Raw genomic sequence first — 25,240 nt, 5'->3', positions numbered from 1 at the left:
ACATTGATGAACTGTGCAAGCATAAATAAGTGCAACCATCTCACTAATTACCTAGTAAAATGTTTATAATTTTATAAGATTTGTTAAATTGTTTATGTCACTCTTTGTGTTCATCAATATATGTAATTTATCGAATACAAAATTTAATGTGTGTGTGTGTGTGTATATATATATATATATGTTTTATTTTATTCCCATTGTTATACTATAACTACAGTTTTATCTATCTATACAAGGGGTATGCCAGTTACATACACATTTCCAGGGGGAGTGTACGTGAAGCATAAAAGGTTGAGAACCACTGGCCTAGAGGTTATGATGAATTAAGTAAATTATGGGTTGAATTGCCAAGCCAATATAAAGTGGGGGAACTGTAAAGTAACATTAGTACAACAAAATATTAATAAAATGCAAATAAACATGAAAATAAAATAAAACGAAAATGGTATAAAAATTAAAATAACAATAAAATGAAAATGGTAATAAAAATGGGGGAAAAAAATACAGGCGGGCCTCGATTAACATGATTAATTCGTCATGCGAGCACATCGCGCAAAACGGAAACACGTTAATCGAATATAATAACCAATAGGAAAAATTATAATTGGTCCTTGACCTTCTGGAATGTTCATAAAGAATTTTAAAAATAACTTTTTAACTGTATATAATGTAAAAAATAATGAAAATAATTATGGAATTAAATGTTTATTGCATAAAACAGCGGTTCTTAAACTGTGCACCACAGAATATTTTAAATTTTTGAGGGAAACACAGCGATACTCGACATCTGTTGGACACCGTGCGAACTACTAGCTCAAGGTAGTTTACAGTTTCAGCATTTCTTATTAAGTTGTTTGGACCTAACTACTAAACGAAACTGTTAGGTATTTCTTTTGGTCTGGGTGCGCCTTGAAAAAATTACTGAGACATTAAAGGCGCTGTTAACCGAGAAACTTTGGGAATCTCTGACATAAAATACACAATGAAGAAATTACTGTTGCGGAAATAGTTGAACAGTGTTGACTTTCTCTTTTCATCAATCAATTTCCAATAGCCGACAACAATCTTCTCTGGGCCCCGGCAAAATAAATATCGCAGAGAACATCAAACCTTTTGTTTCAGGTTCTATGCGATACGAAAGATTTCATCTAATTCTTTTACCGTTATCACCTTCACGGTAACATTTTCATCTGGCTCATTTAAAAATTTGAATTTTTAAATGCAAGTCTGCATTGACTTTATTAGCAGGAGACAAACACGTCTTCTTCCGATGGTTGATGGAACACACCGAGGCAGGCAGCAGGCAAATGTTTGTTTATTGACATACGACTCGCGGTAAGCTTAACGCGCGATTCAAATCTTTTTCAACTATCGCATTAAAAAAAAAGATCACATTAACTGGAAATTTGCATCATGGAAAGTGAAAAGTGGTATCATTTTTCAAATAGCGTTAACTGAATATCGCGTTAATCGAACTCGCGTTATGCGAGGCCTAGCTGTACAATGAAAATAGTATAGCTGTCATCAGATATGGGGGGGACACAAGTTTAGTAAAATTATCTAATATAGGTAATGTAAAAAATGCTTGATCTGAGGTCAGCAGATATTGATACACGATCAGGTATTTCATCAGGGGACTACACCTGACCATGTATACCATGAACTGCATTTCTATACTTGTCCATAGTAGTAGAAGAAAAGTGAAAGGCCAAGAAGGAATGAAATGAAATTAGCACTTTTTAATTCAGTATGGACAAGGTAATCCCCCAATGCAGTATAATACATTTAGGTAAAAATAAGCATTCAATTGGAATAAAAATAGTTAATATCAATATGTTTAATATAAATATGTGGAATTTAGTGTAGGATTTAATTTTGTATAGATAAGAAATCAATAATATAGATAAGAAATTTTAAATAAATAAAGAGGAAAAATAGCAATAGAAGTAGGATAGTATGAACTGTCGTTTGACAGTAGGAATGATAGCAGGAACATTCGTACTTCTGTTGCTAATTTTTTTGTCTTTATTTATTTAAAATACACCTTTTCCCTTCCTCATCCTCAATTTAATACCTCACCCTTATAACATTTGCTTGTTCCAAATTTATTTTTAAAATATACAAAATTAAATCCTACACTAAATTCTACATATTTACATTAAACATATTGATATTAACCATTTTTATCCCAACCCAATATTTATTTTTACCTAAATATATTACACTGCATTGGGACTATCTTGTCCATACTGTATTAAAAAGTGCTAATTTCATTTCATTCCTTTTAGGCCTTTCACTTTTCTTCTACTATTATGGATAACTACAGAAATGCAGTTCCTGATACATGGTCAGGTCTGGGCCCCCTGATCATGTATCAATATTTATTTCTGCTGACATCAGATCAAGCATTTTTTGCATTACTTTTTTTTTTTTTTTTTTTTTTTTTTTTTTATGTGAACCCCAAACACGAACCTATAGTACTTAGTACCATGCTTGGGTGGGAGGTTGAGAGGACGAAAGAAGATATTTGTTGACATTGGACTTGAACTTCTGTAGACTGTAATTTTTCAGGAAATATCTATGAAGGAAGGTTGTTCCAGAAAACGGCAGTTGAATGAATAAATGAGGAAGATGAAAAGTTGGTTCTGTGGGTTTGAAGTTGGACAGTAAATGGATGTTGGCTGGTGGCGGCACATGTTCGGACTGTTTTGAAAGAGAGAGCGGGAATTATAGAAGCCAATTCAGAAGAACAGTGCCTATGGAAGTATCTGTAGAAGAGGCATGCAGCAGAAACAGTACATCTATGAGACAGCAAGTGGAGAGACTCTGTTAGAGATGAATCATTAATTAACCTAACTGCCCTCTTCTGAATGGAATCAAGAAGCCTGAGAGAGGTTTTGGGGGCCCCACCCCAGATGTGGGAACAATATTCCACGGCAGGGTGGATTTGCGATTTATACAGAGTGAGCAGCTGTTTGGAAGAAAAGTAACGCCGAGAGCGAAAGAGAAAACCAAGTTTTTTAGATGCAGAGGAAGCAATATTTGTAATGTGCTTGTGCCAAGAGAGATTAGAAGTCAGGGTAATCCCCAAAAGAGATATATCATTTTGCCTAGAAATCGGAGTGTCACTAAAGATAAGGATAGGAGCAGAAAAATCCTTTTTGCGAGATATAAGACAAGACTGAGTTTTAGAAGGGTTGAAATCAACTAAGTTGTCTTTGCCCCACTGGAGAATTACCTGAAGATCGGCATTTAAGGAATTGGTAGTAGATTTTCGAGAAGTTGAAGCTGATTGAGCAGGACAAGGTTTCTCAAAAATGGAAAGTGGAATGCAATGTGCTATCATCGGCAAAACTATGGATAGGATTTCCAGTCAATGGAAGGTCATTAATATACAAGAGGGAAAAGAGTGGGGGAAAGAACTGAACCCTGGGGACACCGGCATTAATGGAGAAGTTGGAAGACAGAGAGCCATCTACCATCACCCTCAGTGAGCGATCAGAGAGAAAACTGGATAACCAATTACTAAAAACAGTTGGCAAACCATAAGATGGAAGGTTGTTTAGAAGACCTTTATGCCAAACACGATCAAAAGCCAATTGCATTACCTATATTAGACCTTTTACTAAAATTGTTTCCCCCCCATATCTGATGACAGCTAAACCATTTTCATTGCATTTTTATTAACATTTTCATTTTATTTTTATTTTATTTTCATGTTTATTTGCATTTTATTAATATTTTGTTGTACTAATTTTACAATTACAGTTCCCCCACTTTATATTGGCTTGGCAATTCCGCCCATAATTTACTTAATTCATCATAACCTCTAGGATAATAACATTCTTTCATCTTTCACTAATCTACTACTCTTCTTTTTCTACTTTCCTAACCCAAACTGCCAGTATAGTTACTGGCAGTTTGTGTAACTTTCACATCCATTTTTTTTTTTATTTATTTTTTTTTTTTTTTATGAAAACCTCGAACACGAGAGGTATTAGAACCTATAGTACTTAGTACTCTCAACCTCCAACCCAGTACTTAGTACTGGGTTGGAGGTTGAGAAGAAGAGAGAAGATATTTGTTGACATTAGACTTGACCTTCTGTAGACTGTAATTTTCAGGAATGACATATGTACGATGATAAAAGTTCCAGAAAATGGGAAATGAATGAATAAACGAGGAAGATGAAAAGTTGGCTCTGTGAGTTTGAAGTTGGAGAGTAAATGGATATTGGCTGGTGGCCGCACGGGTTCAGACTCTTTTGAAAGGGAGAGCAGGGTATTATAGAAACCAATTCAGAAGAATAGTGCCCATGGAAGTATCTGTAGAAAAGGCATGCAGCAGAAACAGTACATCTATGAGACAGCAAGTGGAGAGACTCGGTTAGAGATGAGTCATTAATTAACCTAACTGCCCTCTTCTGAATGGAAGCTAGAAGCCTGAGAGAAGTTTTAGGGGCACCATCCCAGGTGTGGGAACAATATGCCATGGTGGGGCAGATTTGCAATTTGTACAGAGTGAACAGCTGTTTGGAAGAAAAGTAATGCCAAGAGCAAAAGAGAAAACCAAGTTTTTTAGATGCAGAGGAAGCAATATTTGTAATGTGCTTGTACCAAGAGAGAGATTACAATTCGGGGTAATCCCCAAATGAGATATATCAACTTGCCTAGAAATCGGAGTGTCACCAAAGATAAGCATAGGAGAAGAAGACTCCTTTTTGTGAGATATAAGAGAACACTGAGTTTTAGGATTTAAATCAACTACGTTGTCTTTATCCCAATGGAGAATTACCTGGAGATCGGCATTTAAGGAATTGGTAGCAGATATTTGAGAAGTTGAAGCTGATTCAGCAGGGCAAGGTTTCTCAAAATCGAAAGTGGAATGCAATGTGCTATCATTGGCAAAACTATGGATAGGGTTTCCAGTCAATGGAAGAAGGTCATTAATATACAAGAGGAAAAGAGTGGGGGAAAGAACCGAACCTTGGGGAACACCGGCATTAGTGAATAAGTTAGAAGACAGAGAGCCATCTACCATCACCCTAAGTGAGCGATAAGAGAGAAAACTGGATAAATAATAAAAAAAACAGTTGGCAAACCATAAGGTGGAAGCTTGTTTAGAAGACCTTTATGCCAAACACAATCAAAAGCCTTTGATATGTCAAGAGCAACTGTTTGTGTTTCACAAACTTTTCCATTGAATTTGTCCATAAATGGGTAACATAAGTCAGAATATCACTAGTGGATTGACACTGACGGAATCCATACTGGCGATCATTGACCAGATGTAAGGTTTGTAGGTAGTTTTGGCAGTTAATTGATTTCTCCACTACTTTAGAAAGTGGTAGAAGTAATTGCAATGGGGCGATAATTTGATGGGAGGGATTTGTCACCCTTTTTAGGAACTGGCTGGATATGAGCAAATTTTCAAGCAGAAGGAAAAACTCCTTTGGAATAAGAAAGTGAAAAAAGGTGACAAAGAACAGGAGTAAGTACAGTAGCAAAGGTTTTGAGAACAAGTGGAGAAATACCATCATGACCCGGAGCTTTCTTAGCATCAAGATTCGTCAAAATCCTTCTGACATCCTTTTGACAGAAGACCACAGGAGGCACTGAATGGAGCACTGAAATTAATTAAAAACAATTAACAAATTAAAACAAGTTCAATGCAAATTTTGAAAACAAACTTCCCTTCCTAATCTATGGAGGTCTTTAATACCAATCAATTGTTTGGATGTAGATAATTTTAATTTGTCGCAAAGTCGCAACCTGGGAAAGGTATTTTTGTTTATCAGAATACAGAGATTTGAAGGTGAGTTTAACAATATTACGAGATGTGGTAAATGCTAATTGCTATAAGCCCAAAATTTTATGATTTAAATTTACCCTGTCAAATTTTAGAACAATGTTTTTTGAAGGCAATATTTTAGGAAAGAAATATGGTAAATTTGGGCCAAGTGTCTTAGTGTTAATCTAATGTATTTTTGCATCAAGATGTTCAAAAAATTTCTCATAATTATGTGTATTGATAAGTTATGCTAGCAGAGGAAGAGAAGTGAATGAAATGGTCAACAAGAGTTTAAAATATGAATATGAATAGTATAAAACAGTCTACGATTCTCAATACATTCTACGTTTTAAATCGATATTTGTTCAGAATAAGAGAAATATACCTCAATATGATATGTAGAACACTTCCTAATGACACTCTCCACCAAATAAGCAAAAATAAAATTAATGCCAATTAATACAGTAATAAAATTAATAAAAAAAACAATTAATTAAACAAGATCAATGCAAAACTTTAAAACTTTGCATTAATTTTATTTTTGTTTGTGACTGTCACAGGCTTTTTATTATGACATCACAATTTGCTATATGATTCTTTATGATGAAAAGAAGAAAACTCATCGGCTTTCACTGAATAAATTTTTTAAACAGGATTAGTTTATCAGGTAGGTACAATAATTATATTTATTCATATTTCATTTTAAAAAATTATTCACAAATCTTTGGAAATGCATATTAGCAAGTTACGTGAGTTTATATAAGAAAGTGATATTCAGTTTACGTACAATCAGTTAATGTATAGTTTACCGAGAATGCACTGTGTATGTTAAATGAACATTGTGTATGTACACTGTCCAGTCAAAACATTATGACCACCTACCTAATAGTGGGTAAGTCCTCCTCCTCCTACTGCCAGTAACACCACCACCAACACCACCACAGGGAGAGGCATGGACTCTATAATGCCTCTGAAACATTAAAGGAGATATATTGCACTATGTCGCCAGAATTCTATCCTATAGGCCCGTGGTGGAGAATCCAAATGCTAGATCTGTCAACTCACATAATCTCAGAGATGTACTGTAGGATTCATGTCTGGAGAATGTGGCAGTTAAAGTAGTCACCTGGAAATCACTTTCACGTTCAGCAAACCACACTGCTGCTGTTCTCAAACAGCAGCAGGAATGTAGCAGGAGCATTATCCTGCTGGAACACACCTGTGTCAAATAGGAAGATAGTGGCCACAAAACACTGTCCCTGCTGCTTTCTGTTGGACCAGGACATCAGAGTGATTCCACTCGGCAATGTCATTGCATCTACCACTGTAAGCCTTCACTTACTGAATCATTATTTTAAGAAAATTGGTAATAACTCTACTACACTCATTTTCGAACTAAAAACATTCCAATGAGTTAAGAAATAAGGGAAATTATACACAATGGAACCTTTGACCCACAGAAATGGGAAAGGATGAAATTCCCTGAATTAAGCCAAGTGGAACAAAGCAGCAACATAAAAACCATGAAGAGTTTAATGTGTTTGTCTTTGTAAAGGCCCGGAGAAGCAGGGCTCTGGGGTGAACGATGAAAACACGGAGGGATTAGCCGAGGTGAGGGGAGAAGAGACGTGATCTGATATATATATATATATATATAAGGATTTGTCCGAATGTGCGGGAAGTTAAGTTTTAGGGAGGCTGAGAGAGAGAAGGAAAATTTAATCTGGAGTGGTGTCAACGGGTAGTGGGTTAAATGTGTTGGGAGAGTTCAATGGGGGAAGTTTTTTTGAAGTACAGTGGGGCCCACTCATATGGCAGGTTAGGTTCAAGGCCCCCTGCCGAAAAGTGGAACATAGCCTTTTTTCACTTGCCAATGCATATAAAAACCTAATAACATGTTTAAAACTATCATACATTAAGTGAGCTAGGCCTCAAGTAAGTAAGCTATATATTAAGTAAGCTAGGCCTCAATCTCAGAGGAAACAAAAATCAAATGAATATACAGTACACCTAATTCTGTTTTTACACGATAGATACGTTCCTGAAAAATACGGGTAAAAAAAATTTGCGTAAAAAAAGACATTGTATTTATGGAAGAAAAGAAGATTGGTTCCGGATCTAAAAAAATCAGTAAAAATAATAAAAAAAAAACAAAAATATTCGTTTTTAAGCTTATTATTTTATTTCATTTCAACAAAATACACATGTAATAATATGTAATGAAAATTTATTACAGTAAATTTATATGCATATGAAATTAAAAAAATTCTTCATGAACAAAAAAAATCTGTTTTACACATAAAAAGATTTTATTCATTTTCACTTTCTGATAAAAACGGCGTATACGTTTGTGTACGACTGGAATATCACTGCTATCACTAGAAATGTTGTGGACATTGTCTTCTTCCTCTATTAATGAAATTCTTTCTGTGATCTCTTGAGCAAAATCAGCACAAGTCTCCTCTGGTGCTGATGTTTCACCGGTTTTATGAACGAATTCAGTTATTAATCGTTGTGTTCGTGTTTTGGTTAGGCCGTTATATAATTCTCTGTAAGAGGCTGTCAACAACTTCAGTTCATGTTGAAACTTCCCAGTGTGTTCCTCATTAGGATCATGTTTGACAAAATGATTACCTAATTTTATGGCCAGTTCCAGACCTTCTTTTATTAAATCTGCATTTAGAACAGGATCATTTTCTTCATTATCACTACGTTCCGTGGGATAAGGAGTCCCAAGGACAACCTCTAATATTTCATTTCCGCTTAGCGCTTTGTCGGTTAACAATTCATCAATATCTTCAAACGACAGATCATCGACTCCTTCTCCACCAATTTTGTGTGCCATTGTAATGATGTTGGGAAATCCGGTCGTATTAGAGATGATGGGATCTTTGCTTTTTACACATTGTGGCCAAACTGCTTTCCAACACGCATTTAAAGTTGCTGGTTTTAATTCAGTTAACGCTAATCCAACTTGATTGATACAATCCATAATTGAGAATTTCTTCCACACATCAATATTTCATCATTCAGTTTGTCCAAAATTTCATCATTCAGTTTGTCCAAAACGTGTTGGAATGTTCGTTTTACGTAGTATGTTTTAATTGTCGCAATTATACCTTGGTCTAGCAGTTGTATCAAAGATGGCAGAAATAAAATTTGTACGTTTGGGTGTTCCAAGACAGGATGGCCGGGTGCATTGTCAAGAATCAGAAGAACTTTAAATTCGAGACCTTTCAAATTCATATAACGTCTGACTTCTGGGACGAAACATTTGTTGAACCATTCTGTAAAGATAGCAGTGGTCACCCAGGCCTTCTTGTTTGCCATCCAGTGAGCAGGCAGTTTATTGATATCTACACCTTTCATTGAACATGGGTTCAGGACTAGATTTACCAGCAGTGGTTTCAACATACGATCTCCTGAAGCGTTGGAGGAAAATAATAAGGTCACACGATCCTTAGCTACCTTAAAACCACCAGCAGTTTTCGGTGATTTGGCTACATACTTTCTGTTTGGCATTTGTTTCCAGAAGAAACCAGTTTCATCTGCATTCCACACTTGATCAGGAGTGTATCTTCTATCTTCAATAATTTTTGCAAGTTCCTGCAGGAATACTTTAGCAGCCGATTCATCAGCAGATGCAGTTTCACCTTTAATTTTTATATTATGAAGAGCATTCCTTTTAAGAATCTCTGTCATCCAATCTGTACTCGCAGAAAATTCAAACTTTCTGTTTAACTGAGATGAAGTGCTTGGCTCCTTTTCTTTAATCTGTCTGTAAATTCTTAGTGCTGTTTGCTTGATGGCATTTCCATTTCCATTTTTTCCTTGACAATATCTCTTGAATATGATGATGAATTAACACTTACTTTTGGTCCAGAACATACTGACTTCCTAATTGCAGCTTCATTTTTCTTAATACACACACGTAGTTCTTACGGTAGCTTCATGTATACCAAAATGCTTTCCTACAGACGTCGCCCCTTGTCCAGTTGCAAGACGATCTAAAATTTGAATTTTAAGTTCCGAAGAAATTGCTTTCCTTTACATTTTGGTAATAGGCGAATTATTCGACATTATATAAGGGCTACCGAAAAATATCTGTTATAATTAATAAAAAAAAAGGTATGAAAAATTTGTAAACTTCAATTTATTGACTATCGGCAAAATTAATAAATTTATATGTGCACAAATTTCACTAAAGATTCTTTCACTTTGAAATAGAGCTTACTATTAAATGTCTTCCGAAGATACAATGCACGAATACCGTAGATGTGCACCAAATTCAATAAAAAACTTGATGATACCTAGACGTACACATTGGTAAACAAAAGCACGCATTTCAATACGCACACACTAGCTGTTGTTAGCCAATCTATTGGTGCATGTAATATAGAAATGATACTAATATGCCACAAATAAAAAAAAATTTTCTTAGAATTTAGGCAAAAAAAAAATTCATAGAAATCGTGTTAAATCAAAATGACTCACGTAAAAAGAGAATGAAATATTTATTTTGAATTCGTGTTAAATCAAATTCGTGTAAAAATAGTTCGTACAAAAACAGAATTAGGTGTACACACATTGCTTATGTTAATATTTTTGCCTTTAGCTTATAGTGATTGAAGAATGTAAATTTGAAAAAAACGAATATATTTATTGTAGGAAGGATGAAGGATGTTGTTGTTATTGTTATTTAGGAGCATTAGCAACTAAGGCCATATTGCTCCGGGGATATGCAGTGGTCATTCCCTGACCTTTCCGCATCCTCCGTATTCGGTGGTCACAGGCTCAAACCCCGGTCTAATCAAGAAGCGTGTGCTACGCACTGCTGCTTTCTACCCACCTGGCTACGGAGGCGCCAGAAGGATGAAGGAGATGGCACATTTTCATCCTCTCTCACTCATTAATGAATCTTATTCGTTTTGACAATGGAAACTTGGTTGAAGCTCTTGTAGGGTTTTGTGTTGCTGTTGACACTGAAGATTGTTCAAGGCTAGCTGTTCCTGTCAAAGGTTGCGATGGCACTTTCGTAAAGTAGGAAAACAATGAACTTCGCCTCATGAATATCCGTCTCCTTTACCTTAGAATTTCTTTATAGCATGCAATATCGTCTAGAAGTCTTGCATCCACTTTAGAATTTTCGAAATTTGAATCACTTCTCCCAAAAGCTGCCATCCCCATTTCTATACAGTTGATAGCTTCTTCCAATTCCTCAGTGGTCATTTCTCTAGGGATACGAATATCATCAGGATGCGACTCCTCTTCGTGAAACATCCTCCTTTGCTCTTTAATCAGAAGAAGATCTTTGTCCATTAGGGTCTCATCATGAGAGACAAGCAATTCTGCCACATCCTCAGGCTCGACTTCCAATTCTATTTCCCTTTCCATTTCCACATCATTTGTAGTGACGACCTTCACTGAATTCTCAAAGCCTTCAAAATCGTCCATAAGTGTGGGAATTAGCTTCTTCCAAGCACCTTTCAATGTTGTTTCTTTAACTTCCTCCCATGCATCTCTAATAGTCTTTATACCATCCAAAATTGTGAAGCCTTTCCAAAATGCTTTTAATTTATTTTGTTTATGCCCAGCTATCGTATCACTGTCTAAGGCACTTATAGCCATAGCAAAAGTTCTTCTTAAGTAATATGATTTAAACACTGCAATTGAACACAGCCTCTGCTAGCTTTGAATTTATCCTCAGCAGCTTCTTCACCCCTCTCTCTCTCTCTCTCTCTCTCTCAGCATCCACAGCATTGAAGAGATTTAGGGCCATGTCCTGGATGATGGCTCGGCTTAAAGGCACGTTGTGGCTGGTTTGACGTTCAACCCACATCAGTAAAAGTTTTTCCGTGACAGCAATAAGGCTATCACGTTTTCTTATAACTTTAGTGTTCACTGTTGTAGCACTTCTAATTTCCTTCAACTCTTTCTCCTTAGAGTTCACAATTTTACACCTTGGTCCATAGGCTGCAGTAATGAAGCTGTATTTGCAGGTAGAAAAATAACATTTATCTCCTTGTACAAACTACTTAGAGCTCTAGGATGGCCAGGGGCATTGTTTGTAAGAAGTAAAATCTTAAAAGGAATTTTCTTTTCCTTGCAATAAGTCTCAACTGTAGGCTTAAAATAGTTTGTGAACCAATTTGAGAAAAGATCTCCAGTCATCCAAGCTTTTGAATTAGATTTATAATAAACAGGGAGGCTAGCTTTTGCATAGTTCTTTAGGGCCCCAGAATTTTGAGTGATAAATCAGCATAGGTTTTAACTTGCAATCACCAGCTGCATTAGACCCTAACAAGAGAATTAGCCTGTCTTTTGTACCTTTGAAGCCAGGCATTGACTTCTCCTCTTTAGCAATAAGTCCTAGATGGCATCTTCTTCCAATATAGGGCCGTTTCGTCCACATTGAAAATCTGCTGCTTAGTATATCCACCATCTTCAATGATCTTAGAAAGCTCACAGGTATAACTTTCAGCACTAGCTGCTTCTTTGCACCTTGATGTTGTGGAGATGGCTTCTTTCCTTAAACCTATTAAACCAGCCTCTGCTAGCTTTGAATTTATCCTCAGCAGCTTCTTCACCCCTCCCTCTCTCTCTCTCTCTCTCTCTCTCTCTCTCTCTCAGCATCCACAGCATTGAAGAGATTTAGGGCCATGTCCTGGATGATGGCTCGGCTTAAAGGCACGTTGTGGCTGGTTTGACGTTCAACCCACATCAGTAAAAGTTTTTCCATGTCAGCAATAAGGCTATCACGTTTTCTTATAACTTTAGTGTTCACTGTTGTAGCACTTCTAATTTCCTTCAACTCTTTCTCCTTAGAGTTCACAATTTTACTAACTATTTGGCGAGCGAAACCTAGCTTATGGCTATCTCAGCCATAGACATACCTTGCTCACTTAGTTTAATCATTTCTAACTTGGCATTTAAAGTAAGAGGCTTACAACTCCTTTTTTTTTTCACTAGTACTACACTTAGATACCACTGTAATTAGCACAATAATATTATATATAATACAATATATAATTAAAATTAAATGCAACAAGGCATCACATCTTTAAGAGTATAATAATCTATATTGGAGTTTTTGGAGGAGTTATTCAGCGAGGGAAAGGCCAGAGGTGTATTCAACTCTGGCAGTAAGCTAGATAATCTTGTAATAACTGAGAGTAAAGTGGAGGAGAAATTGTTGAAGATAAACACAAGAAAGGCACCTGGGGTGGATGGGATCAATCCAGTTATATTAAAGGAGGCAGCAAAGGAAGTAAGCAAACCCTTAGCCATAATTATGAGAGCTTTCTTGGACTCAGGGGAGGTACCCATAGACTGGAGATGTGCAAATGTGACCCCAATTCACAAAGGAGGATCAAAGGCTGACAAGTAACTATAGACCTGTGAGTTTAACTTCTGTTCCAGGAAAATTAATGGAGGCACTGGTTAAAGAAGCACTGCAGGATCATCTAGACAAGACTTCAGTTATAGCTCAGACACAGAATGGTTTTGTTAAGGGGAAGTCTTGCCTGACCAATTTTATTGGATACTATGATGAAGTCACGAAAGAACTGGATGCAGGGAATAACTTTGATATTATATACTTGGATCTTAGAAAGGCTTTTGATACTGTTGCACATGGAAGACTGCTGCAAAAATTGGAGCAGTGTGGCATTGGAGGCAAATTGCTGCTATGGATAAAGGGGTGGTTGAGGGGGAGAAGACAGAGAGTGGTAATCAATGGATCGTCGTGGACTAATGTTATTAGTGGAGTCCCTCAGGGTTCAGTGTTGGGTCCATTATTGTTTTCTGTATTTATAAATAATATTGATGACGGTATATCAAGCTTAATGTCCAAGTTTGCAGACGATACAAAGGTTGGCAGGGCTGTTAAGGACACTACTGACGCTATGCTGCTGCAACAGGATCTGGAAAGGTTGAGCAGATGGGCTGAGAGGTGGCAAATGAAGTTTAACATTTACAAATGTAAAGTACTACATATGGGAAACAGCACCCCAGAGCAACATATCAGCTCTGTGGTACTACACTGACAGTGGTAGAGAATGAAAAGGACCTGGGGGTAATTGTGCAGGCAGATGAGTTCTCTGAGCAGTGCAGACGGGCTGCAAGGGTAGCTCATGGTGTCTTATCAATGATATACAGGAATTTTTCTAGCAGGGATAAGGAGGTGATTATTCCCTTGTATAAGGCAATGGTTAGGCCACACCTTGAGTACTGTATACAGGTCTGGAGGCCTCATTTCAAGAAGGATGTAGAGCTGCTGGAACAAGTACAGAGAAGGGCAACAAGATTAGTGAATGGAACAAAGGGTTGCTCTTACGAAGAAAGGCTTAAGTTTTGCAAATTACAGTGTCTGGAGACTAGGCACCGGTGAGGTGATCTGATCGAGGTGTATAAAGGCTTGAATGGTTTGAGCATGTTCAATGCTGATGGGATTCTGCCTCTTTGCTCAGAATAATCACCTGAGGGGACATACATTCAAACTGAGGAAAGGCAGATGTAGGATAGATGTGCAGAAATTTGCCTTTAGCCAGCAGGTAGTTGGTTGGTGGAACAGACTTCCATCCCTTGTTGTGGAAGTTGATAGCCTAAATAAATTTAAGGCTCAGCTGGACAGGTATTTAAAACGAACGGAGAGGTGAAGTGGAAGTTTTTTTTTTTTTTTTTTTTTTTTCTGATGCTTCATAAGCTTGCTTTCTTGCATCATATGTCTCTACTAATGCTTATATAATATTGTATAGATTGTTATACTCTTAAGATATGATGCCTCGTTAAATATCATCATATACACCTTCTGGCATCTCTCATATTGTGGGATTATCTTCACAACTGGATTGTCATGTCTGCAATACCAGGGTACCTGCCCACCCACCGATGAAAGGCCAACAAGTCTCGAAATGGTGCCGTCTGGGTGGTGGTGCCCACTGAGAATAAGTAACAATAGTCTTCTCTTTCAGTGAAGCATTACTTATTCGAGGTAGTGCAATACATGGCAACCCATTGTGAAGGAAGAGCACAATATGAGATACAGATAAAATGATGCCCTTCACACTACAAACGTAGTTTTTTTATTTAAGAATTGTCTATAGTGTGTTTACACCAATATTATATAATACAATATAATAACTTTAAAAAGTTTGAAAGTTTGGAAAATTACCAGAATACAAAGAGATGTATTCTGAGAATGGCATTGCACGTGTGTCAAGTGCAAAAATGTCGAACAAATACAGAACATAACAAACATGGATATAATTGGAAACCACTGTATTAGCGGCAGTGTTGCCAAATGAAAAAATCAAGAACAGCGTAACTCCGAGTTCGCATAAGTCAGGGTATTACTGTATATAATATCATGTCATATAACATAAGCATATCATATCATATCACAATATAATGTTTCATAATTCATATAGCTAAATAAAAACATGTTCAGGTTTGGGTTGCATGACTTTCATTCAACCAATAATTACAATTTTTTTTATTATAATTAATATTAATTATACTGCTAAAAGGAAATACAGCTATAGCAATATATGCAATTTGTCTAATTAAGACTTACCTCTTTGTTTAATAATGTTTCTATGTGAGAAGCAGATATCATATTAAATTTCCAAAACATGGTGATATCTGTAACAAATATTAAAAAAAAAAAAAAAGCATGATAAAATTCCAACAGTATAAATAAAAATATCATTTGCCTTCATTAGCAAATAAACTTTTACAGTATAATAATATCAATGAAAGAAATGTCAGCAAGACAACTACTTTAAAAATTCAAAGTTTGTTTTAATACTGAGAGAGAGAGAGATACTGATCCTAATGGTTTAAGTGTCACAAAAAAAATTTTTTCATGAAATGAATTCCTCAAGAAGTTACCAGTTGTTTTCAACAATATCAATAAACTAATGAAACTTGTAGTGAGCAGTGCACGTAAGTGCCATCCTTTGTCACCAATTCTTAAGTTGTTATAATAAACTAGCTGAGCCCTGCAAAATGTTCTGCTGTTTTGATCAGCACTCAAGCTGGGCACATACAACAGATTAAAATGACTAATATGCCGAACATGTTTTACATATACCTTCCACACACAATAGGGTGGGTCTTTCTAAACATCGGATTGACTCAGGTCTATTCTAGCTGCATCCTTCACTTCACACACTCCTTACTAAAATCATTACCAGCTTCTCGTAAGCCTTTTTTCCCCTCCCTCAGAGTATGATATCTGTTCTGAATTGGTAAATTTCAGGGCATTAAATTATGTAGTAACTAGGTACCATGAATTCAAATTAAAGGGGAGGAAGTGTAGACTGGATTTTTTTTTTATGAAGCCCAAAAAGTTATTAAAACCTACAGTACTTTAAGTACCATACATGGTTGAAGGTTGAAAAGAAAGAAAATATTTCTTGATGGGAGATGAAGCACTAACTGAAGAAAAGTTCGTTCTGTGAGCTTTTCTTCATTTAGCAGTAAATGGATACAGACTGGCTGCAGCACATGTTTGGACCTGGATTGGAATGGAGTGGGAGAATTATAGGTTCAATTTAAAAAAACAGTGGTTATGGAAAATCTATAGAAAAGGCATGTAGCATAAACTGAATACCTAGGAGACAGAGAAAGGGGAGAATTTGTTGTTGTTTTTTGATTTTTAGGAGCATTAGCAACTAAGGCCATATTGATCCGAGGGAGAATTTGTAAGAGATGTGTCAACTAACCTGACAACCTACTTTTGAATGGAGTCCAGAAAATCCAGAGAGAAGTTTCAGAGGCAACACCTAATGTGGGAACAATATTTCATGGTAGGTCAAATTTGAGATTTGTACAGAGAATAGCTGTTGAGAAGAAAAGTAATACAGAGAGCAAAAACGAAAACCCAGTTATTTCGATGCAGAAGAAGCAAAAAAATCTGTGATATGCTTATATCAAGAGAGATTAGAAGGTTAATAAGAGAAATACAGTGGCAGACAAAAAAAATTGCATCACTTGTAAATTTTGCAAATAATGTGTTTTGCGCTGCATTGTGGGTTGCAGAAATGTCCGAAATGATTTTTTTGATTTGATTTGGTAGTTGTTGGCGCATCGGCTTCTGTGGCCATATTGCACCTCCCAAGGTTTTTGCAGTACTTTGATCCAAGCCCGAGGCGGGAATCGAACCCGCGACCTGTCCGAAATGCATTTGTTAGATGGGATATATACCTCTGTGAATGAAATCCAACAAAAAGACTCTTTCTGATACATTTAATTGCCATAATATCTATCCAAAGGGTAAAATGCAAAATTAATGGAAATATATGAGAAATCATGCAAATGGCAATCATGACAGCCAAACATACATTTTATTGCATTTACATGTACAAACTGAAATGACAACTTAACATAATAGTATTATGTACTTTAAATCAGCAAAATAAGTCCTTGATATTTTGTTGTTCCTCCTTGAGCTACAATTACAGCCTTGTAACAATTTGGCATAGAGTTAATCAACTTCTCGATATACGGTTGCCCAATTTCATGGCACCATACCCTTACATACTCTCCTGCAGCTGAATCTTACTTGATGGCTTCTTCTGAGCAATTTTAGATGACATTATGTACCAGCAATTTTCAATAGGATTCAAATCTGCACTCTTGCTGGGCCAGTCCAACACTAATGCCAGCATTTCTGAGATATGACTGCACCTAAAGAGAGAAAATTGAGGGAAAACATTGGTGTAAGTATGTTTTAAGCCTTGTGAGACAAGAAGACAAACTCATCATTAAATCTAAATAGCATAAAACTTACAAATTTATCTGTGTGGCAAGGTGCTGAATCCTGTTGAAAAATGCAGTTTTGGACATCTGTGTGGTGATCCCTAATAACGGGTTTCAGCACTCCTCAGAGATAGCAGTGTCGGTTTCTGCATTCACCGTTCCGTTAATAAACTCAATTCGCCCCACCTATTTGCCTGTTATGCATCCCCAGACCATCTGACTGCCGAGAAACTTTACAGTCGGTGTTATGCAGTCAGGGTGATATGCCTCTGATTTTCGTCTTCTGACATATCCCTTCCCATCCGAGCCATGCAGGTTGAACTTAGATTCATCAGAAAATATGATGGTGTCCCATTGCTTTTTTGTCCATGAAACTTGCGTTTTAGCCCAAGCAAGTCGCTTCTTCCTCATTTGTTGAGTCAACAAAGGCTTCTTCTTGGGCCGACAGGCATGCTGACCACATTCCGAAAGCAGTCTTTGGATAGTTCATGCACTTGTTTCTAACCAGAGGCCATCTCAAAATCCGGTTTTAGATCAGGAGCACTAGCATGGCGATTAAGAAGCCATAACCATTTCAAATATCGATCTTGGGAAGACATAGTCACTCTCTTATGGTCTGATCCAGGTCTTCTCTTCACATCACCGGTTTCACGCTTTAATTTCAGCACCCAAGATACTGTTGACTGCTGGTAGCCTATTTTATCGGCAATAGCACGCGTAGAAAGCCCTTCCTGGAACAGAGCAACAGCTACACTTTTTTTTTTTATTTGTGTCAACTGAAGCCACCTCCACAAAACAGGATACTAATGAGCGTGTATACCCTTCCTACACCATATTTATAGAAATGGCTGTTTGCTTTACTTTGCTACAAACAAAATGACAGTAATCACATAATATCTTAGATATTATACACTTCATTACAAATGTTACTTTTTTAAGGTGATGCAGTTTTTTTTTTTCCGCCACTGTATGTCATCTTGTCTAGAAATCTGAGTGTCACTGAAGATGAACATAAAGACCAGTACTTTTTTTTGCAAGAAAGAAAACAAGACTGAGTTTTGGAAGGATTGAAATTAACTAAGTTGCATTTCTCCCATTGAAAAATTACCTGGAGATCACCATTAAATGAATTGGTGGTGGATATTCGAGAGGCTGTTTGCGAAAGGCAAGGTTACTCAAATTGGACGGTGGAATATAGAGCTATCATAAGCAAAACTGTGGACAGGATTTCCAGTCAGTGGAAAAAAAGATTATTAATATACGCTTAATCTTTTTCTCACAAACAACCTTTCTAAGTACAGGGTCGAAGTGAGTGGTCCTTTAGGCACTTCAGATCACAATTTGGTGATTGCCTCTTCTTCAATGGAGCCTTTATCTCATGGCTATTTCCAACCTCGTGTTGTTTGGCATGACAAGAATGCAAAATGGGATGACCTGCGAGATTTCTTTTCTGATTTTCCTTGGTCGGACTACTGTTTCAAAACTTCTGATGTCAACATTTGCTCAGATCATGTCAGTGAAATTATTCTTGTAGGAATGGAATCCTTTATCCCACATTCCACTTTAAAATCTTGTCCTTTATCTAAATCTTGGTTTTCCAATAAATGTGCTAAGGCTGTTCAGGAGAAAAATGTTGCATATCATAATTGGCTTGTTTCCAATTCTTCAGTTTCATTTTCTGCCTACACCAAAGCTCGCAACAATTGTAAAGTATTAACCAGTCCAAACTAGATTGTGGACAGGCTAAGAGTAGAAAACTTGCTTCTTGCCCTAATGTAGAAGTTGATAGCTTAAATAGATTCAAGGCAGAACTTGACAAACGTCTGGAGTGAGTGGATGGGTGAAATAAGGGTTTTTTTTTTTCTTTTTCTTTTTTTTTGGCTGATGCTATATAAGCTTGCTTTCTTGCATCATGTGCCTTTGCTAATGCTAATGGTAGCCGAGCATTCTGGTCTCTTGCCAAAGCTATTGGACGCATCTTTGCCCATTTCTGCTCCCACCTCTGTCAAAACCAAATGCTTCTGTTTTCACTTCAGCCAAGGATAAAACTGACCTGCCAGCATCCCATTTTTCTTCCAACTCATGTATTAATGATCTTGGTAAAACACCTCCCACCATTCCCAACACGTTCCTTTCAATGCCTCCTGTGGTCTTCCGTCAAAAGGATGTCAGAAGGATTTTGACGAATCTTGATGCTAAGAAAGCTCCAGGTCCAGATGGTATTTCTCCACTTGTTCTCAAAACCTGTGCTCCTAAACTTACTCCTGTTCTTTGCCGCCTTTTTTCATTTCTTATTCCAAAGGTGTTTTTCCTTCTGCTTGGAAATTTGCTCATATATCCAGCCAGTTCCTAAAAAGGGTGACAAATCCCTCCCATCCAATTATCGTCCTATTGCAATTACTCCTACTCTTTCTAAAGTAATCGAGAAATCAATTAACCGCCAACTCTTAAACTACCTAGAAACTTTCCATCTGATCAACGATTGCCAGTATGGATTCCATCAGTGTCGATCCACCGGTGATATTCTGTCTTATGTTACCCATTTATGGACAAATTCAATGGAAAAGTTCAGTGAAACACAAGCAGTTGCTCTTGACATCTCAAAAGCTTTCGATCATGTATGGCAGTGGGGTCCAACCTTTTTCTGTACGGTGGCCATATTCAAAGTTCGATTTGTTTTGCGGACCGCAATGAGTAATTCTCAAGAAAAATTAGTGTTACATTCCCATGCCTTGTTTACATGCAAAAGGAAGTTTCCATTTTCATGTTACCATTTTTATTTTCAGGCTATATTAAAAAAAATGCAAATTCCCAACACTTTTATGTGCAAGAAATCTATGTCAGTGATTTATTTTTTTTATATTTTATTAAAATTATAAAAATATGACTTACAAAAATTTTTAAGAAAAAATATTTTACTTTTTTTTTTTAATACCTTTTGCTTTACTTTTTACTTTTGCTTTTATATGCTCGCTTTAGAAAACTTATAACCTGAAAAGGATCACTGCTTTTCAATATTAAGGTGAATAAGTAAATATAACAGCACACCTAAAATTGAAAATATTCAAAAATTTTATTAAGTACAATACAATACAATTTGTTCACTGAACAAAACTTAACGTTTAATGAGATGATTGAGGCTGGATATTTTTAGATAACTGTTCAAATTTTGGTTGAAAATTTGATGCCAATTCTCAATGTGGAATGAAGATGCTCATCTGTTATTCTGTTTCTTTTAAAATATTTGATTTCATGTGTGAAAAAATTTGCTCACAAACAGATTGATCCGAACAAAGTAGCTATTTTCATGGCATTTTCTTTTATTAGCAGAAAATCTTCAGATGGGAGTGTCTTGTAGAATTCAAGTAGTTTATTTTCGCAGTCCATATACTTATTTTTGAACTATGTTTTGGCTTGAAAATCAATAATTTCAAGCTGAAAGCTGGGATTGTAGTTTCAGCCATAGAAATAAATGGATTCTCAAACAAGCTTATGTCTTTTTCATGGGATCTTATATTAGCAAATTGACTTTCAAACTCGTCAAAAAGTAATTTTAATAATGAGGGGCAACGATTCTTTGGAAATGTGCATTTCTTTTTTAGCTCGGTACAACATTCAAAGTGAACTAAATTGTCTCGCTCAATTTGGGATTCAAATAATAACTTATTCTGAAATGATTTGATGTCACCATACAAATCAGAGACCAATTTTCCTTTCCCTTGTAATAATTAAGAGCATTTAAATGACTAGAAATGTCTGTAAGAATTGCAATATCAAATAGCCACTCCATATTTGATAGTTTGATTGGTTTTCCTTTTTCTGTCATAAAAATATCGATTTTATGGCGCAGTTTAAAGAAACGATATAACACTTTGCCACGACTAAGCCATCTCACTGAACTATGTAAAATTACATCTTCATATTCAGCTTCAATTTCTGAAAGAAACTGTTGAAACATACGGTGATTAAGGCCATCTGACCTTATAAAATTTACAGTTGAAATAACCACATTCATAACGTGTTGGAGATCCAATACTTTCCTACAGAGAACTGCTTGATGCACAATGCAGTGAATTCCAATCAGAGGTTCAGCTCTGATATCTATCATTTTCTTGGTTATTCTACCCATAAGCCCAATGTTTTTACCAGTCATATTTTTTGTCCCGTCGGTTGCGACTCCTATCAGATTTTTAATATTTAAATTTAACTTTTCAATAGATTGGCAAAAATTTTCAAAAAGATTTTCACCTGCAGTTGTTCTGTGCATACTCTGTAGATCAGCTAAATCCTCAACTAGTACAAAATTATCATTAATTCCATGTATGACGATGAGGAGTTGGGCTGTGTCATTTACATCAGTACTGTCATCCAGAGAATATTTCATTTGTTTTATGTTTTCCAAAAGTTGTTAGAACAAATTCTTTCCAATATCTTCTACTCTTCGCATAATTGATTGCCGAGACAAACTAAGGTCTTGTATCACTGTTCGTTTCTCTGGACAAATTTCTTCCACGACTTTTAACAAACACCGTTTAACAAATTCACCATCACTGAACGGTTTACTTTCAAAAGCGATCAAATGTGCAACTTGATAACTGGCACTTACAACAGATAAATTTTTGGACTGATAAGTTTTTAGTGTGTTTTGTTGTTTTCTTAATTCGTTTTGCAACTTTGAACACTTTTCTTTTCGCAACACTCCTTTATATTTATCATAATATTTATGCTTGGAATCATAGTGTCGTTTTAAATTATATTCTTTAAAAACTGACACAGTCTCCTTACACACCAAACGCACTGTTTTTTCATCGTACTCAATGAAGAAATAGTCTTCAGTCCACCTTTAATTAAAAACACGATACTCCAAGTCGACTTTCCTCTTTCGGGACATTTTTAAGGACGATTTTTGAATTCAGTACAAATTAATAATAATTCAATAAAATGAACAAGTAATATCAAAATAATAAAATTTCACAACATGAAAAGATTGATACATACATAACTGCATACTCGTATGGATGCAGTGGGCTACAAAGTACACATTTGATACAGTCAAAAGCGACTGCGAAATTTATAAAGCAGCTATCAATAGACAGCTGTGCATAATAAACTTCGAAAACTGGTGTTGAAGCAACTTCGCATGAACATTCGTAAAATTAATCAGTGGTAATCCTTTATTGTGCGTAAAGTAATACTGTAATGTGGGTAGTAGGGGATGTTTACTGCTTCAAATGGATGGAAAGTACTTGTCAATATTCCAAATGAAAACAATGTCAACTGCAATGAAGACAATAACAATAGGTGTTTCAGTCTGAGAAGTCCCTTGAGGTAAAATCAAAGAGGAAGTGACCAAAGATAATTCGTTACGGTGGTGGAATAAAAACTGTTTTCTGCTTCTAACAGATGTAAGTATTTGCCAATATTCCCAAAGAGGATAATCTCAAGACAATGCAATTTAGAAGACAGAGTGGAGCAGTAATGGTTTTTCTGGACAGTATTCATTGTGGGGAAACAACCCCTTCTCAAGTTATAGTAAAACAGAGAGAGAGAGAGAGAGAGGGAGAAAATCAAATTTTCAATGGGGTACATCTTTTTATTGCAGCTCAAAACAAGAAATGCAGACTTCGAATGGTATGACCCTGGATGGTGAATTTTTTTTGGCATGTACTAAAAATGAATTTCTCCCTCTGTGATAACATCAAATGCACTCCAAGGATATATTGAAATATTTTGTAACAATACAAATAATAACAATATTTTGTAACAATACAAATAATAACAATATTTTGTGAACAATCTGTTAGTTGTAGCATTCTTTGTATTATTACAAAATATTGTAATTTTTGTAACAATATACATTACAAAAAATAATCCATTATTCACAGTGGATGATTTTTTTTATTCTTTCACACACCATCTCTCGAAGTTTATAACAGAACTAACAATAAATATATTTTCTTGAAATTTCATTAGAAGATCAAATATACATGCAGAAAACGTGATGTACCGATATTGTTTCCTAAAAACAATTACAATAAACACTTTTTTTTAATCAAATGCGCATTGTAGTGTTATCAGTTTTACACGTTTTTTTTTTTTTTTTTTTTCTTTTCATTTTCAATGTGGCTTCCAATGGATGAATTTCCTTGATTTTGTGTTAGTAGAATTTCATAATATAAAAAGATTGATACATACATAACTGCATTTAGCATACATACTCGTATAACTGCACTAAACTGCAGGTACACGTTTAATACAGTCGGGCTCGATGCTTGCATGCGTATACATGCAGCGGCATGACTCTCTGTTCAGTTCTTTCCCTCTTGTATATTAATAACCTTCCATTGACTGGAAATCCTATCCATAGTTTTGCTGATGACAGCATATTGCATTCAACTTTTCATTTTGAGAATCCTTGCCCAGGTCAATCAGCTTCAACTTACTGAATATCCACTACCAATTCCTTAATTACCATTCTCCAGTGGGACAACCCCAGGGGCTCACATCTGGTGAGTATGGGCGTGGCACACCCAGGGTCCTGAGCTGGATATCATCATTCTTCTCTTTCTTGGTGATTTCTTTCTACTTTTCTTGCTCTCTCTCCTCTCTCAGAGTAACTTAGGAAATTTTTTTTTTTTTTTTTTGGCTGGTGCAGCATAAGCCTCAGGCTTCCTTGCACAATATAGCTAATAATAATAATAATAAAGACAACTTTGGTGATTTCTATCCTTCTAAAACTCAGTCTTGTCTTATATCTCGCAAAAAGGATTCTTCCGCTCCTATGCTTATCTTTGGTGACACTCTGATTTCTAGGCAAGTTGATATATCTCTTTTGGGAATTACCCTGACTTCTAATCTCTCTCTTGGCACAAGCACATTACAAATATTGCATCTTCCTCTTCCTCTGCATCTAATAAACTTGGTTTTCTCTTTCGCTCTCAGCGTTACTTTTCTTCCAAACAGCTGTTCACTCTGTACAAATCGCAAATCTACCCTACCATGGAATACTGTTCCCACATCTGGGGCAGTGCCCCCAAAACCTCTCTCAGGCTTCTAGATTCCATTAAGAAGAGGGCAGTTAGGTTAATTAATGACTCATCTCTAACAGTCTCTCTCCACTCGCTGACCCAAAGACATACTGTTACTGTTACATGCCTTTTCTATAGATACTTTCACAGGCACTGTTCTTCTAACAAGTACAGGTCACTGTTGAAAAAAAGCCGTGAATTAGGGTTGAATTTGAAAGTGTCTGCAATTCTGCCCAGACATGATAGGAGGAGTATATGATGAGAGCCCTGTCGATCAATTCAGCCCTGGAAAGATTGAGCAAGGCCCAAGGTGTAGAATTTTTTTCAGCCTGGTCTGTACTTGTTAACAGGAGAGACTGCTTCTACAGGGATGGGATACACTTAAATAGAAAGGGTGCAAGAATGTTTGCTGATGCTATCGAGGCAGTGTTAGGTGGGTCGGAAAACTGCTAGCTTGGGGGAGATACAAAGACTAATAGATTAACAGTAGCCACTGGCAGAGGTGAAGGTGATTCTTGCACTGCTTCTATTGGAATGAGCAGTAGCCTGAAAAACAACATGCAGGATATTTCAGACACTGCTGGGAGTCATTGGAGTACAAGTAAACACATGGGTTGTGTTAGGGTAGCTAAGAATAGAAACAGGTGCATGTATACTTG

General features: G+C 36.2%; 1 protein-coding gene across 4 annotated transcripts in view; it reads right to left on the bottom strand.

Moving 5' to 3' along the window:
- fmt (phosphatase 6 regulatory subunit 1-like protein fmt) overlaps positions 1-25,240 on the bottom strand; it is a 477,658-nt gene that overhangs the window by 404,242 nt on the left and 48,176 nt on the right. For all 4 annotated transcript variants that reach the window (XM_090388378.1, XM_090388363.1, XM_090388382.1 and 1 more), the window contains exon 2: positions 15,365-15,432. In XM_090388378.1, the coding sequence (XP_090244504.1) occupies positions 15,365-15,424 (60 nt within the window). In that variant the 5' untranslated portion in view covers positions 15,425-15,432. The remainder of the gene's footprint in view (positions 1-15,364; positions 15,433-25,240) is intronic.

The sequence above is a fragment of the Mastigoproctus giganteus genome, chromosome 2 (assembly GCF_048544385.1).
Source record: "Mastigoproctus giganteus isolate SK-2022 chromosome 2, ASM4854438v1, whole genome shotgun sequence".
Taxonomy (NCBI): Eukaryota; Metazoa; Arthropoda; class Arachnida; order Uropygi; family Thelyphonidae; genus Mastigoproctus; species Mastigoproctus giganteus.
This window is presented reverse-complemented; position numbering and strand designations above follow the sequence as displayed.